Source organism: Populus euphratica, unplaced genomic scaffold, assembly GCF_000495115.2.
Source record: "Populus euphratica unplaced genomic scaffold, PopEup_1.0 scaffold100.1, whole genome shotgun sequence".
In the NCBI taxonomy this organism is placed as follows: Eukaryota; Viridiplantae; Streptophyta; class Magnoliopsida; order Malpighiales; family Salicaceae; genus Populus; species Populus euphratica.
In genome coordinates, this window is record NW_011499985.1 from 553,096 (window position 1) to 566,612 (window position 13,517).

Genomic DNA, 13,517 nt, shown 5'->3' on the forward strand with positions numbered 1-13,517 from the left:
TTTCCCTACTGCACGTTTAGGGGAAGAAGAAAGAGGAACAGTGTCGGTAAAAAATGACACTGTTCTGATCTTTTTTTAATTATTTATTATTTATTTTTATTTTAATGGGGGGCCCAAAATAGGCTACAACAAATTGCACGAGGGCACACGAAGATTATGCAAGAATACCCATAAGATCCAACGAGGTATTGTAATGAGACAACAGGTGCAAAGAGAAGAAGAGTTCTTAGATGAAGCTTAAAGCAGAGACTGTGTAAAGGTTGTATAATAGGAAGTCTCTTGTACTCTTGATAAAGACAACATACGAGTCTCTCCCATAGTTGTTGTAGATGAGTTGTTGTAGATGCACCTAATTGAGGGGGTGCAAACACCTGTAATAATAGGCAACCATCTATGAAAGGCGAAGACACCAAAAGAAAGTTGGTGTGGGTGGAGTTATCAAGCAAGAAAGGAGTAAAAGCTCCAAACATAGAAATTGAGATGGAGGTTTGAGAAGAGTGTACTGCAACTCTCTCTTTGTATGTAATCAGTGGTAGTAATCTCTCCCATAGTCTATATGGTCTTAGAGAATCTTGAAGTCACTAGAGTCATCCCCAATGAAAGAGGATGAGACCGCCGCATGACAACAGGCGGAGACACCATAGATAGAAGGTATGTGGGTCATGATATGAGCCCAAGATTAGACCGTCCCATGATAACGGGCAAAGACACCTTAGAAGAGGTGTGAGGACCATGAAATGAGCTCAAGTTCAGAACGCCCTATGACAACAGGCTAAGACACCTTAGAGAAATTGTGAGGGCCACAATATGAGTCCAAGATAAGACCGTCATATGACGACGAGTGGAGACATCTCAGATGGAAGGTGTGAAGGCCATGATAGAAGACTTAGTTCTGAACGCCCTAAAGCCAATGTGATGGTTGGATATAAGTGGACAGGTGTCTAGCCAATGAAGTGGCTATGATGAGTATGGAGACAAATATCGGATTAACTTTCATAGATATTACCCCCATGCTAAAGATCAATGAGTTAAAAGACATTTGCCTCGGACAATAAATGGATGACTTGTGGAGCATTAAGACGCGATTGCTATTTAGAAACAGAGAGCATGTGTAGGTTCTTAGAACAAGTTGACTCTTATCAAAGTGGTAAGCTTAGTAATGACATTGCAATACTCAGAATATAAAGACAGATATGGATCAACTTTTAATGGGTTGCCTCCATGGCGAAAGGTAAAGAGCTATCTAGACTCTTTAGACTAAGAGCGGGAAACTTATGGAAAAGTAAGGTGTGGTTCCTAGAGTGGAACAAAGGGTAGATGCAACTCTAAGATGAGTATACTTTTGAAAGAGTTGTGAGCTCATGATCACATTAAAATACTCATTTAATAACTATCGCATTTGGAAATTTCTATTTAAGGGGCTATTGTAAGCTTTGGTGTGAGGCTTGAAAAATCATTCCAAACCAAGCATGGTTGATACACTCGAAAGGGAATATTGTGTACCAGAAACAAGCGTTAACATTCTTCAGATATGAAATGGAAGACCGTCTAGTTGAAGTGATCCTTTGGTGACTCTAGTGATTGAAAAGTTTGGCGAGTACTTGTAGACTTAGCTGCAAATACTCTTAGAATGATAAGCTTGGAAGAGCTGCAACATGCAAGCTCTAAGTTTGTGCTAAAGAAGCAAGAGAACAATTGCCTTTATAAATGTCAAAGGGGGTGATTGTTGGGATATTGTCATTAATAGGCAACAACCTTTACAGTCTACCCTAAAAAGTAGGGTTGTCAATGTCAAAAGGCTACAATGGTAGTTGCACCAATTATTGATAAAAATAGTGCAATTCATGTGCTGCCATCATTTGTGCCATAATTTATGGCATCTTGTTTTACAATTTATGCCTATAAATAGAAGTATTATTTGAGAGCAAAATGAGAGAGAGAGAGAGTAAAGCAAAGAGAGAAAGAGAGGTTGTTAAGGGCAGTAGTCTTGCTGTAATATGTGTGAGTTAGGAGTTGAGTTTGAGTAGATATGATACTTCTTCTCCTCCATATATATGTATTGTACCGTTTCTCTATTTCTAATAATATAAACTTTTTTTATAAATATAGGTGATTTATCGAACCATATTAAATATTATATTATTATACTTAGCTTTCAATAGGTAAATATTAGTATATTACCGGTCCAGAATCTCCAACACGTCGGTAGTGTTTTAAGAAGGCTTGTTTGCTAACTTGTATCTTGGAACCTAGAGAGCGGATTTATATCTCTAATGGCTATCCGTCACTGCTTCGACAAAGATGTTGACCAGGTACCTCCCATTTCTTCTCTTTTGCGCTACATTTCTTGTGATAAACGGAAAATGGCAGGTGCATGAAGAAAAATTCAAGAAACTAAAGATAACAAGAGGCCAAAGTTTCCTTCTTGGTGCTCTTACTCACTGTTCATTGGATTGCTCTTAATTTATGTTCATGCATATCAACAAAATGGAATGAAAAGCTTTTTCTCCAAGCTTGTACAAGGGCAGCCAAGAAATATTTAATTTCTTCATACGATTTGTATCCTGATCTAGGTGCTGTTCGAAGGAAATTCATGTGTGAAGAAGGTGATACTGAACAGACCACACAAGTTAAACAGCCTCACCTATCATATGGTATGCTTAAATTGATTTTTCTAATTTATTTGCGAATCACGCATGTACTTTTTCCCTTCGTTTTCTAGCTTCTTTTCTTCTCATAAAGGATGGCACACTTCACTAAAAGAAATCAGGAAACGGTATTCATCAGAGACACAAAATTTTCTCTCAAGCATAAAAATAAACAAAGATGACAAAACAGGGTGGTGAAATAAGTAGTGCCAGCAGATAAAAACAAGATTCAAAGCCATGGCATAAAATCTTCTGATCTAGAGGCACCAGCTTTAGCTAAAACATCAGCAACGGTGAATGCTTTTCGAAGTCGAGTGAAATTTACATTATTTCTTCTTTACTTTCAATGGCAACTTTCTTTATCAATAAGCTGCCAAATGATAAAAACTAGACCGTTAACTCCTTTTATTAATTTTGTTGGCAGACCTGTCAGATGATCAAGCAGTTGAAAGCTTACGAGGTTGATCCTAAAGTCAAAATGGTGATATTGAAGGTAAAAAGGCTGATTTGGGAATGTGCTGGAATTCTCAACCTCTAATTAAGTTGCACGTGGTTAGACATCAGAACATGATTCTACTCCATATGATTCATTCAGTTGTCTCTGCCGATGCCATTATCATCTAGCTCATACATCACATTCAACTAAATCTCATGCAGGGAAATGGAAAGGCATTTTGTGCTGGTGGTGATGTCTTGGCATCATATACTTGTATGGTTGCAGGTGAAAATCATCTTCTACGAAGGTTTAAAAGTAATTGGAAAATGTTTGATGCTGTTAATGTTTTATCTCCTTGGATGAAGCAGGGCATTGGAGCTATGGAATAAATTTTTACAAGAAACAAATCATAATGGACTACTTAGTGGCAACATATGGAAAGCCTGTGGTATAAAAGTTATATGGCTCTATCATTGTGCAAACTAGCAAAGGCAATAATATCTCATATATTTCTGCACTCTTTGTTGGGTGTGGACACAACATGGTTGGTGGCAGCCATGTTAGACATGGCTAAAGTCAATGGTGGTTGCATGGTGGGTGCCTAACCAAAGAAATTGTTGCCCACCATTGTTGACTAAAGAAGAAACTTGTCTCCCACATCAGCTATAAATAGAGAGTGCCATTGATAGCTGATGAGCACCACGAGATAGAGAGAAACACAGAGAGAGAGCTAAGGGTGAGAGTTGAGTTGAGTTGAGAAGTTTTCTCCTCCTCCTTGTTTTGTTGTTTGTATTGCTTTTGAACTTGATTAATACAAACCAGTAGCTCCGTGGAGTAGGCAAGTTGCCGAACCACGTAAATTTGTGTGTGTTTGAATGTTTGGATCTCCTATCAACTGGTATCAGAGCTTGTTCTTGAAAGTTCTTGAAAAAAGAGGGTGTTTGATCCAAACTCCAAAATCAAAGTTCTCAAAACGTGTTTTTGAACATACCACCGTGAAGAGGACGACGAGAGGAATCCACTGGTGAAAACCCGGCGAAAATCCGACGTCCTGCATGCCCGCACGCGCCTGCACGCGCCACCACCAGTACTGCCCACGCGCACAGACGCGCCGTACGCGCGTCACGCGTCTTCCTCGCCAATTCCTGCAAATCGACACTGCCACGTCAGCAGACACGTCAGCCGTCCAGCACAGTCAGCAGCCGCGCGCCCCTGCCACGTCAGCCGTCTGACCGGCCAAGCAGCCACGTCATCCATGCAACGTCATCACCACGTCAGCACTGCCACGTCATCCGCAAAATCTCCGCGGGTCTGCCACGTCAGATTAGGTGGACCCCACATTGCTTACGTGTGTGACACGTCATCCTGACACGTCAGCATACCTGGGTTTTGATCCGGTGTGGCGCAGCGACTATTCCTCCTGCCACGTGGCTTCATCTGCAGCGTCCAGTTATCCCAAACTTTGATTGCTTAAATCGGAGCCATCCGAAGTCCGATTTGGGTGATCTCAGTGTCGTTTCCAGCATTTTTGGCCATTCCGGACACATCTGTAAGGTCAGATTGTTGAGATTCAAATCCGAGAAAGAGTAAAAATGGCTGATGAAATAAAGGCTGCAGGAATTGAAAAATTTGATGGAACTGATTTTGGATATTGGAAAATGCAAATTGAAGATTATCTATATGGGAAGAAACTTCATCTTCCTCTGTTGGGGAGCAAGCCAGAAAACATGTCAGAAGAAGATTGGCAAATACTTGATAGACAAGTCTTGGGCATTATCCGGCTATCATTGTCAAGAAGAGTTGCTCATAATGTTACAAAAGAGAAATCCACAGCAAGATTGATGGAAGCCTTGTCTGGGATGTATGAGAAGCCATCAGCAAATAACAAAGTGCACTTGATGAAGAAGCTGTTCAACCTGAAGATGACAGAAAGCACCTCTGTTACACAGCATCTTAATAATTTCAACACCATCACAAATCAATTGTCATCCGTTGAAATTGAGTTTGATGATGAGATCCGAGCACTTATTTTGCTAGCTTCACTTCCAAGCAGTTGGGAAGGTATGAGAACAGTCGTAAGCAACTCAGCTGGAAAATCCAAATTAAAGTATGATGATATCCGAGACCTGATTTTAGCTGAAGAAGTACGAAGAAAAGACTCGGGTGAAAGCTCAAGTTCAGGTTCAGCTTTCAACATCAACACTCGAGGAAGGAGACAAGACAAAGGCTTATCCAGAGGCAGATCAAAATCCAGGTACAGAAGCAAAAGCAAGTTTGGACCCAGGAAGCAGGTTGAATGTTGGAATTGTGGCAAACCTGGCCATTTTATGAGGAGTTGCACAAAACCAAAGAAACCTGAAGCTGATTCTGCAAACGCCACTACAGACGAGGTACAAGATGCTTTGATTCTTGCTGTACATAGTCCTATTGATGATTGGGTTCTTGATTCTGGAGCTTCATTTCACTGTACACCACACCATGAAATGATGCAAAACTATATTGCTGGAGATCACGGGGTAGTCTATCTGGCCGATGGACAACCATTGGAGATTGTGGGTATAGGAGATGTGCAAATCAAGACAATGAATGGATCTATATGGAACTTGCAAAATGTAAGGCATGTTCCTGGACTAAAGAAAAAGCTGATCTCGGTCGGACAACTTGATGATAGTGGTCATTCAATCCTTTTTTGTGGAGGAATGTGGAAGGTATCAAAGGGAGCAATGGTTTTGGCTCGTGGAAAGAAAACCGGCACCCTGTATATGACCACAAGATCAGCAGATATAATTGCCTCTACTGAAGCAGATAATCAGGCACAGCTATGGCATTGCAGACTCGGCCATATGAGTCAAAAGGGGATGAAGATACTTCAGTCAAAGGGAAAGCTGCCAGAATTAAAAAATGTTGATCTAGACATTTGTGAAAGCTGTGTTCTCGGAAAACAGAAGAAGCTCAGTTTCTTAAAGGTTGGCAGGACCTTAAGACCAAGAAAACTAGAACTGGTGCACACAGATTTATGGGGACCAGCTCCAGTAGCATCTCTTGGCGGTTCTCGGTACTATGTCACTTTTATTGATGACTTTAGCAGAAAGGTATGGGTCTACTTTCTGAAAAATAAATCTGATGTGTTTGACACATTCAAGAAATGGAAGGCTATGGTTGAGACTGAATCAGGCTTGAAGCTGAAATGCTTACGATCTGATAATGGAGGAGAATACATTGATGGAGGTTTCAAGGAGTATTGCGCTGTCAACGGTATCAGAATGGAAAAGACAGTTCCAGGCACACCACAACAGAATGGTATTGCTGAACGGATGAACCGGACCATCAATGAACGAGCTAGAAGCATGAGGTTGCATTCTGGGCTACCTCAAACATTCTGGGCTGATGCAGTTCATACTGCAGTTTACTTGATCAACCGTGGACCATCAGTACCTTTGGAGTTCAGACTGCCCGAGGAAGTCTGGAGAGGAAAAGAAGTACAGCTTGCTCACCTAAAAGTCTTTGGGTGTGTTTCCTATGTACATGTAGACTCTGATGCTCGCAACAAGCTGGATGCCAAATCAAAGAAATGTTTCTTTATTGGCTATGGAGATGAAGAATTTGGATTTCGGTTCTGGGATGATCAGAACAGGAAGATTATCAGAAGCAGGAACGTGATCTTCAACGAGAAAGTTTTGTACAAAGACAAATCAAGTACAGAACTAGAGATAACTGATTCAGATACGAGTTCACAGAAATCTGAATTCATACAATTAGAAGGGCTTCCTGATGTTACCACTCAAGAGTCCACACAAGATAGTTCAAGCACTTCAGTACCCACCACTTCTACACAAGATAGCGCAGAGCCAAGTGAACCAGCTGTTCGCAGGTCTTCAAGGACTATAAAGCCTCCACAACGGTTCACACTTCTACTGAATTATATCTTGCTGACCGATGGTGGTGAACCATTAAATTATGAAGAATCCTTACAAGATAGAAACTCGAGCAAGTGGGAGTTAGCCATGAAGGATGAGATGGAGTCATTGCTGAAGAACAAGACTTGGGAGTTAACCAAACTGCCTGAAGGAAAGAAGGCCCTGCAAAACAAGTGGGTCTACAGAGTAAAGACCGAGCATGACGGAAGCAAACGGTTCAAAGCAAGACTTGTTGTAAAAGGGTTTCAGCAAAAGAAGGGGATCGACTATTCTGAGATATTTTCTCCAGTTGTGAAGCTTACAACAATCAGAGTTGTTCTGGGGATAGTAGCTGCAGAAAATTTACATCTTGAACAATTAGATGTAAAAACAGCATTTCTTCATGGAGAATTGGAGGAAGACATTTACATGCAACAACCAGAGGGGTTTGCAATACCAGGAAAGGAGAGTCAAGTTTGCAAACTAAAGAAGAGTCTATATGGTTTGAAGCAAGCTCCAAGACAGTGGTACAAGAAGTTTGATAACTTCATGAGTAGTACGGGATACACAAAATGTCAGGCTGATCATTGTTGCTATGTCAAACATTTTGACAACTCCTATATCATTCTACTGCTATATGTGGATGATATGTTAATTGCAGGTTCCAGCATGGAAGAGATTGACAAGCTAAAGCAACAGTTGTCAAAACAGTTTGAAATGAAGGATCTGGGAGCTGCTAAACAAATACTTGGCATGAGAATCATCAGAGACAAAGACAAAGGCATACTAAAGCTTTCACAGGCAGAGTATGTCAAGAAGGTTCTCAGCAGGTTTAGTATGGATAATGCTAAGCCAGTATGTACACCTCTGGGGAATCATTTCAAGCTCAGTAAAGACCAATCACCAAAAACTGAGCTAGATCGTGGATACATGGACCAGATCCCATACGCCTCAGCTATCGGCTCCTTGATGTATGCCATGGTCTGTACTAGACCAGATATTGCCCATGCAGTGGGAGTTGTAAGCCGATATATGAGCAATCCTGGAAAGCAGCATTGGGAGGCAGTGAAATGGATCATGAGGTACTTAAAAGGCTCATCGGAGACATGTCTTATTTTCACAGCTGGCGGTTTGAAACTTGAAGGCTTTGTAGATGCTGATCTAGCAGGAGATGTTGATAGCAGAAAGAGTACTACAGGTTATATATACACTCTAGGAGGCACTGCTGTTTCTTGGAGTTCTACCTTGCAAAAGATAGTTGCTCTTTCAACGACAGAAGCTGAATATGTCGCAGTTTCAGAATCCGCAAAAGAGATAGTATGGCTACAGAGTTTCCTGCAAGAATTGGGCAAGATGCATGGAAAGGGTACTTTGTATAGTGACAGTCAGAGTGCAATCTTCCTTGCCAAGAATCCAGCATTTCACTCCAGAACAAAGCACATACAGATCAAATATCACTTCATCCGGCAACTGCTCGACGATGAACAACTGTTACTTGAAAAGATCTGTGGAAGCAAGAATCCAGCTGACATGTTAACCAAAGGAGTCACTCTTGATAAACTGAAGCTGTGTAAAGCTTCAGTTGGACTTAAAGATTAAAAAACAGATCTAGCGCCATTTGTGTCCAAGTGGGAGATTGTTGGGTGTGGACACAACATGGTTGGTGGCAGCCATGTTAGACATGGCTAAAGTCAATGGTGGTTGCATGGTGGGTGCCTAACCAAAGAAATTGTTGCCCACCATTGTTGACTAAAGAAGAAACTTGTCTCCCACATCAGCTATAAATAGAGAGTGCCATTGATAGCTGATGAGCACCACGAGATAGAGAGAAACACAGAGAGAGAGCTAAGGGTGAGAGTTGAGTTGAGTTGAGAAGTTTTCTCCTCCTCCTTGTTTTGTTGTTTGTATTGCTTTTGAACTTGATTAATACAAACCAGTAGCTCCGTGGAGTAGGCAAGTTGCCGAACCACGTAAATTTGTGTGTGTTTGAATGTTTGGATCTCCTATCACTCTTGTCATCGTCATTTGATTTTTATAAATTTAATTGGATATTTGAAGGTTGCAATTATTGATGGGATCGTGATGGGAGGTGGTGCTGGGCTATCCCTGCAGGGAACTTTCAGGATTGTCACAGAAAATACTGTATGCTTCTGCTTTACATACTGCATTTTATTCCTTTGGCAACATAGAAAACTGATTTCTCTTAGTGATATTTCTGAAAGAGCAAAGAGCAGTGTTGGTTGGGGAACCTTCATTTATGCAACATGGTTTTTGCATTTTGCCTCAGAAGGACTGTCTTCTTTTCATGAATTAATGTTCCTTCAGTTCGAAGAAAGCTAACTCTTGGAATCTTCATATTTTGTGATGAAAATACAAAACAAATGATATTATAAGCATCTGCGTGTTCATCTCATTTGTACAGTGGATAAGTAATGGTGCTTGATTGTTACATCAACTTGCATAGGTGTTCGCCATGCCAGAGACAGCAATAGGACATTTTACTGATGTTGGGTCATCATATTTCCTTTCCAGGCTCCCTGGATTTTTTGGTAACTACCTACTCAGTACTCTATCTACTGTAATAATTGTCTGGTACGATTTTATGATTTATCATCTTCCTTCTGAGTGTTCACCCTCGTGAATATTCATGAACCCTGTTTGTTTTTTAAAACGTAAGCACACTGCAGTGTTAAGAAATTTTTTCAATGCATCATGGAAGATGAAAATTCCTTCTCTGATTCTTTTATTCATTAGCAATTTAATATGGTCTTGAAGATTCTGATTCAGTTCTGTTTTTACTCATTCTAACTCGTTATATAGGTGAATATTTGGGACTTACTGGAACTAAGATTAGAGGAGCAGAAATGGTTGAGTGTGGCCTTGCAAATCATTTCATGCTCTCAAAGGTAATGTCTCTTAGAATTGTGCTCGGTTTAATTTACGATTAAAAGGTTACACAGAAAAGCAATTGAAAGTAGGATATAATTGAATTTATAAATTTCTTTATCTGCACCAGGAATCTTCTGCAGGAGCTTTTTCTTGTTTATTTCATTATTCAGCAGTTTAGAAATTTATTTTTTTTCCGATCATTTTAGGAACTAACAAAAATATGGTGCTCTTGATTTTTTTAGAGTTTTGACCTATAATAAACTCCATGATGCCTGAGGATTTAACTTATAACAAGCTCTGTTATCCTTCACAATCCCCAATCCTCTTGACAAGGGAACCTAGATTCATTTTAATGACACCAACCAGTTTCTTGCTGCAGTGACAGTTATTTTGTCGTATATGTTCTCTTATTTACCATCAGAGGATTGCATAATTTCTTTCTCTTCCGTTTTTTTGACGTAGGATGTCCGTTTGTTGGAAACTGCACTAGATGAAGTAACTTCTTCTGATACGAAAACGATTTCTGAGATCATCAGCAAATTTATGCACAAACCAAATGTTAAACAGCATGGTGCTTTTAGCAGGTAATATTCGGGTCCCTGAAAATTTTGTGCTGCTTGTATCAATATCTTCTAGTGTCTGTTAACATCCAACCTGAATTTGAATATCCAATCATTAATAGATTGGAGATCATCAACAAATGTTTCTCAAGAACAACAGTTGAAGAAATACTATCATCACTGGTAAGCAGCTTTTCTCACTAAAGTTAGTGTAGAAATCCTCAATTAGGAATGCCATCAATATGATACCTGCTTGACTTGTTTTAGGAGAGTGAGGCAGAAACTAGAGCAGAAAAGTGGATTCTTGAGGCAATGGATTGGATGAAATCAGCCTGTCCAGCACGCCTCAAAATTTCCCTTAGATCGGTATGAATGATTTTAAGTGATTTCTTATCTTTTACCTAAATATTTTGTTTCAATTACATTTCAAAGAATGCTCCCCTTTTCTTCAATTCCCATAAATAACTTTTCGGGTGTCGATTAGATTAGAGAGGGCCGCACGCAAGGACTTGAGCAATGCCTCATCCAGGAATTTACTGTTGGTTCCCACATTGCGAGAAGAACAGTTAGCGATGATTTTTATGAGGTAATTATAGGAATGATAAGAACTTAATTTCAGTGATAAGAACATAATGCAATGACTATGCGTCTCTGCAGGGAACGAGGGCCATGTTGTTGGACAAAGACAGAAATCCCAAGGTGCATATGGTACTGTGCTTGATATGTTTTCTTATCAATCACATAATGGAATGTAATTGTCTTTTCTTGTTTTTAACAGTGGGATCCTTCAAAGTTAGAGCTAGTGACTGATGAAATAGTGGACCGATATTTCTCTAGAGCTGATGAAGATTACATGGAATCCCTTCAACTTCCTACCAGATCCAACTTTATTGATACCATGAGGCCGAAACTTTGAAACTGGAAAAGTTTTAGGGGGTGATCAGGACTATCTTTCTCCATGATCACAGAAGCAGACAGTTGTATAATTAATGGACGATGTCTTAATTAAATAATGCACTCTTTCATTGGAGAAAATTATATTTTTCATGCCTCCACCCCTACTTTTTACACGTTATATTGTTGCCTTGAGTCTGATCTTCCAATTCCTGTCTAAGCTCCAAAATTTGAACAGCCAAAAATTTGCTAAGTTGCGTTTGCCAAACACCCTCTAATAAACCTCCCCTTTGTGCTCGGAACATTACAAGATAGCACATTAAATGCTAATTAACTCGTAAAGGTTCAGAATCAAGGTTTTAGGTGGATCATTTGATTCAAATATGGTAATCTATTGATGTTGTGTGTGGTCCCACACCATGTGATGGTGGGACCACCACATTAATTTCAAGAGACAGCATGATTGTCTCTTGGTATTCAAATTAATATAGTTCGGGTATTGTAGCGGTAGAATTGAAAATAGAAGAGAAAAGAAGAAAACCAAGAGAGAAAAAGAGAAGAAGAGGCAGCAGAGCAGCCTGTGTTCTTCCTTCGATTTCCAGCTCGTTCACCGTTGGATCGGGTTAAGATTTTGACAGAAGCTTTTAGACATGTAACTCTTTATTCTGAACGGTCGGATCAAAGATTGGTGGTGTAGAAGCTGGCATTTTTGATAGAAAACGGGGCTGTCAGTATGGTAAGTTTTTCTCAAATAATTCTCCTTTAATCTTGTTGCAATCCGAGAATAAGTTGTTCTTGATGATATATATGTTGTATCCCTTAGTTGAATCTGAGGAAGAATGATTGTGAACCCATTATTTGTTGATAGTGGAAGTTTTTAGATGGACTACGGTCCCGTGGTTTTTTCTATATCGGGTTTTCCACGTTAAAATCTTGGTGTTGATTTTGTGATTATTTGCATTATATTTGATCATTGTTTGATTTTGTTTTACTGGACAAAGAGGAAAAGAATTGGAACTTGTGAATTGTGAATTGTATTCCGCTGAATTGATCTAGGTAAATTGGTGTCCGATTATTCCTAGTTTTCCCAACAAAGTGGTATCAGAGCATTGGTTGTGTAGATTGAATTTCTTGTGCAATTAAAATGGAAAAGGAAGATTCAGGCATGATAAAGCTCACTTCCTCAATTTATTTTCTATGGAAAACAATTATGAAAGATCACTTATTGCAATGACTTGGCTTTGCCGATTGAATGTAAAGGAATAAAGCCTGATGATATGGATGATGCAAAATGGAATGGGCTAAATAGAAAGGCTACTGTTAATGTTAGAAAATGGGTATCTTCTAAGTCCATTAATCATATTTCTCAAGAACATGATTGTTATACAGTTTGGAAGATGGAAGAAACATTTACTAAGAAGAGTGCACAAAACAAGGTTTTTGTAATTAAAGACCTTGTGAATTTGAAGTATAGAGATAGTAAAGACGCTTCGATGCATATAAATGTATTCCAAGGGTTCTTGAATCAGTTGTCATTGATGAATCTGGAGTTAGCTGATGAAATGCAAACACTAATCCTAATGAGTTCATTGTCGGATAGTTAGGAGACTTTGGTGGTGTCACTTAGCAATTCTACTCTAAATAGGAAGATCATTTTGAAAATGGTGAAGGATTGTATCCTTAATGAAGAGAAGAGGAGGAAAGGCACAAGCACTTCTGAGTCTCATGCACTTGTTACAGAAAGTCAAGGGAGAAGTCCAAGCAGGTTCTCTCACAGCAAGCAAGATAGAGAATCTAGTAATAGAAAAGGCAGATGGAAGCCAAGAGGAAGATCTCAGTCAAGGAAGGGTTTTAAGTGTTATTATTGTAATAAGCCTGGGCATATGCAAAAAGATTGCAGAAAGTATAAAAAGATAAAAAGGGTAAAGATGAAGACAAGAATGAAGAGAATGGTACAGTTGCAGTTGTATTTGATGGTGATGTTGTCATTGTTTGTATAATGGTTGTATTAATCTTGCATGTCAAGATACCACCTGGGTTGTAGATTCAGCCGGCTTGGACATTTGAGTGAGAAAAGCCTTGGCATCTTTGTCAAGAAGAACTACCTTCCATTAAAAGGTATGAACTTGAACACATGTACTCATTGTTTAGTTGGCAAACAACACAGAGTTGCATTTCAAAGATCACCTTCACA

The 13,517-nt window shown here is 39.5% G+C and overlaps 1 protein-coding gene and 1 long non-coding RNA gene across 3 annotated transcripts in view; both read left to right on the forward strand.

Moving 5' to 3' along the window:
* LOC105140060 (3-hydroxyisobutyryl-CoA hydrolase 1-like) overlaps nucleotides 1-11,484 on the forward strand; it is a 29,816-nt gene extending 18,332 nt beyond the window's left edge. Inside the window, exons 2-15 of one of the 2 annotated variants that reach the window (XM_011046733.1) lie at nucleotides 2,210-2,312; nucleotides 2,574-2,654; nucleotides 3,073-3,141; nucleotides 3,306-3,369; nucleotides 3,453-3,532; nucleotides 9,039-9,122; nucleotides 9,445-9,529; nucleotides 9,801-9,886; nucleotides 10,332-10,453; nucleotides 10,552-10,612; nucleotides 10,697-10,795; nucleotides 10,914-11,015; nucleotides 11,087-11,137; nucleotides 11,208-11,484. In XM_011046733.1, coding sequence (XP_011045035.1) covers nucleotides 2,274-2,312; nucleotides 2,574-2,654; nucleotides 3,073-3,141; nucleotides 3,306-3,369; nucleotides 3,453-3,532; nucleotides 9,039-9,122; nucleotides 9,445-9,529; nucleotides 9,801-9,886; nucleotides 10,332-10,453; nucleotides 10,552-10,612; nucleotides 10,697-10,795; nucleotides 10,914-11,015; nucleotides 11,087-11,137; nucleotides 11,208-11,345 — 1,161 coding nt within the window. In that variant the 5' untranslated portion in view covers nucleotides 2,210-2,273 and the 3' untranslated portion in view covers nucleotides 11,346-11,484. The remainder of the gene's footprint in view (nucleotides 1-2,209; nucleotides 2,313-2,573; nucleotides 2,655-3,072; nucleotides 3,142-3,305; nucleotides 3,370-3,452; nucleotides 3,533-9,038; nucleotides 9,123-9,444; nucleotides 9,530-9,800; nucleotides 9,887-10,331; nucleotides 10,454-10,551; nucleotides 10,613-10,696; nucleotides 10,796-10,913; nucleotides 11,016-11,086; nucleotides 11,138-11,207) is intronic. The other variant, XM_011046734.1, reaches the window with a different exon arrangement.
* A 1,511-nt stretch (nucleotides 11,485-12,995) lies between these two features.
* LOC105140059 (uncharacterized) overlaps nucleotides 12,996-13,517 on the forward strand; it is a 9,872-nt gene continuing 9,350 nt past the window's right edge. Inside the window, exon 1 of the long non-coding RNA XR_845115.1 lies at nucleotides 12,996-13,078. This is a non-coding gene — a long non-coding RNA (uncharacterized LOC105140059). The remainder of the gene's footprint in view (nucleotides 13,079-13,517) is intronic.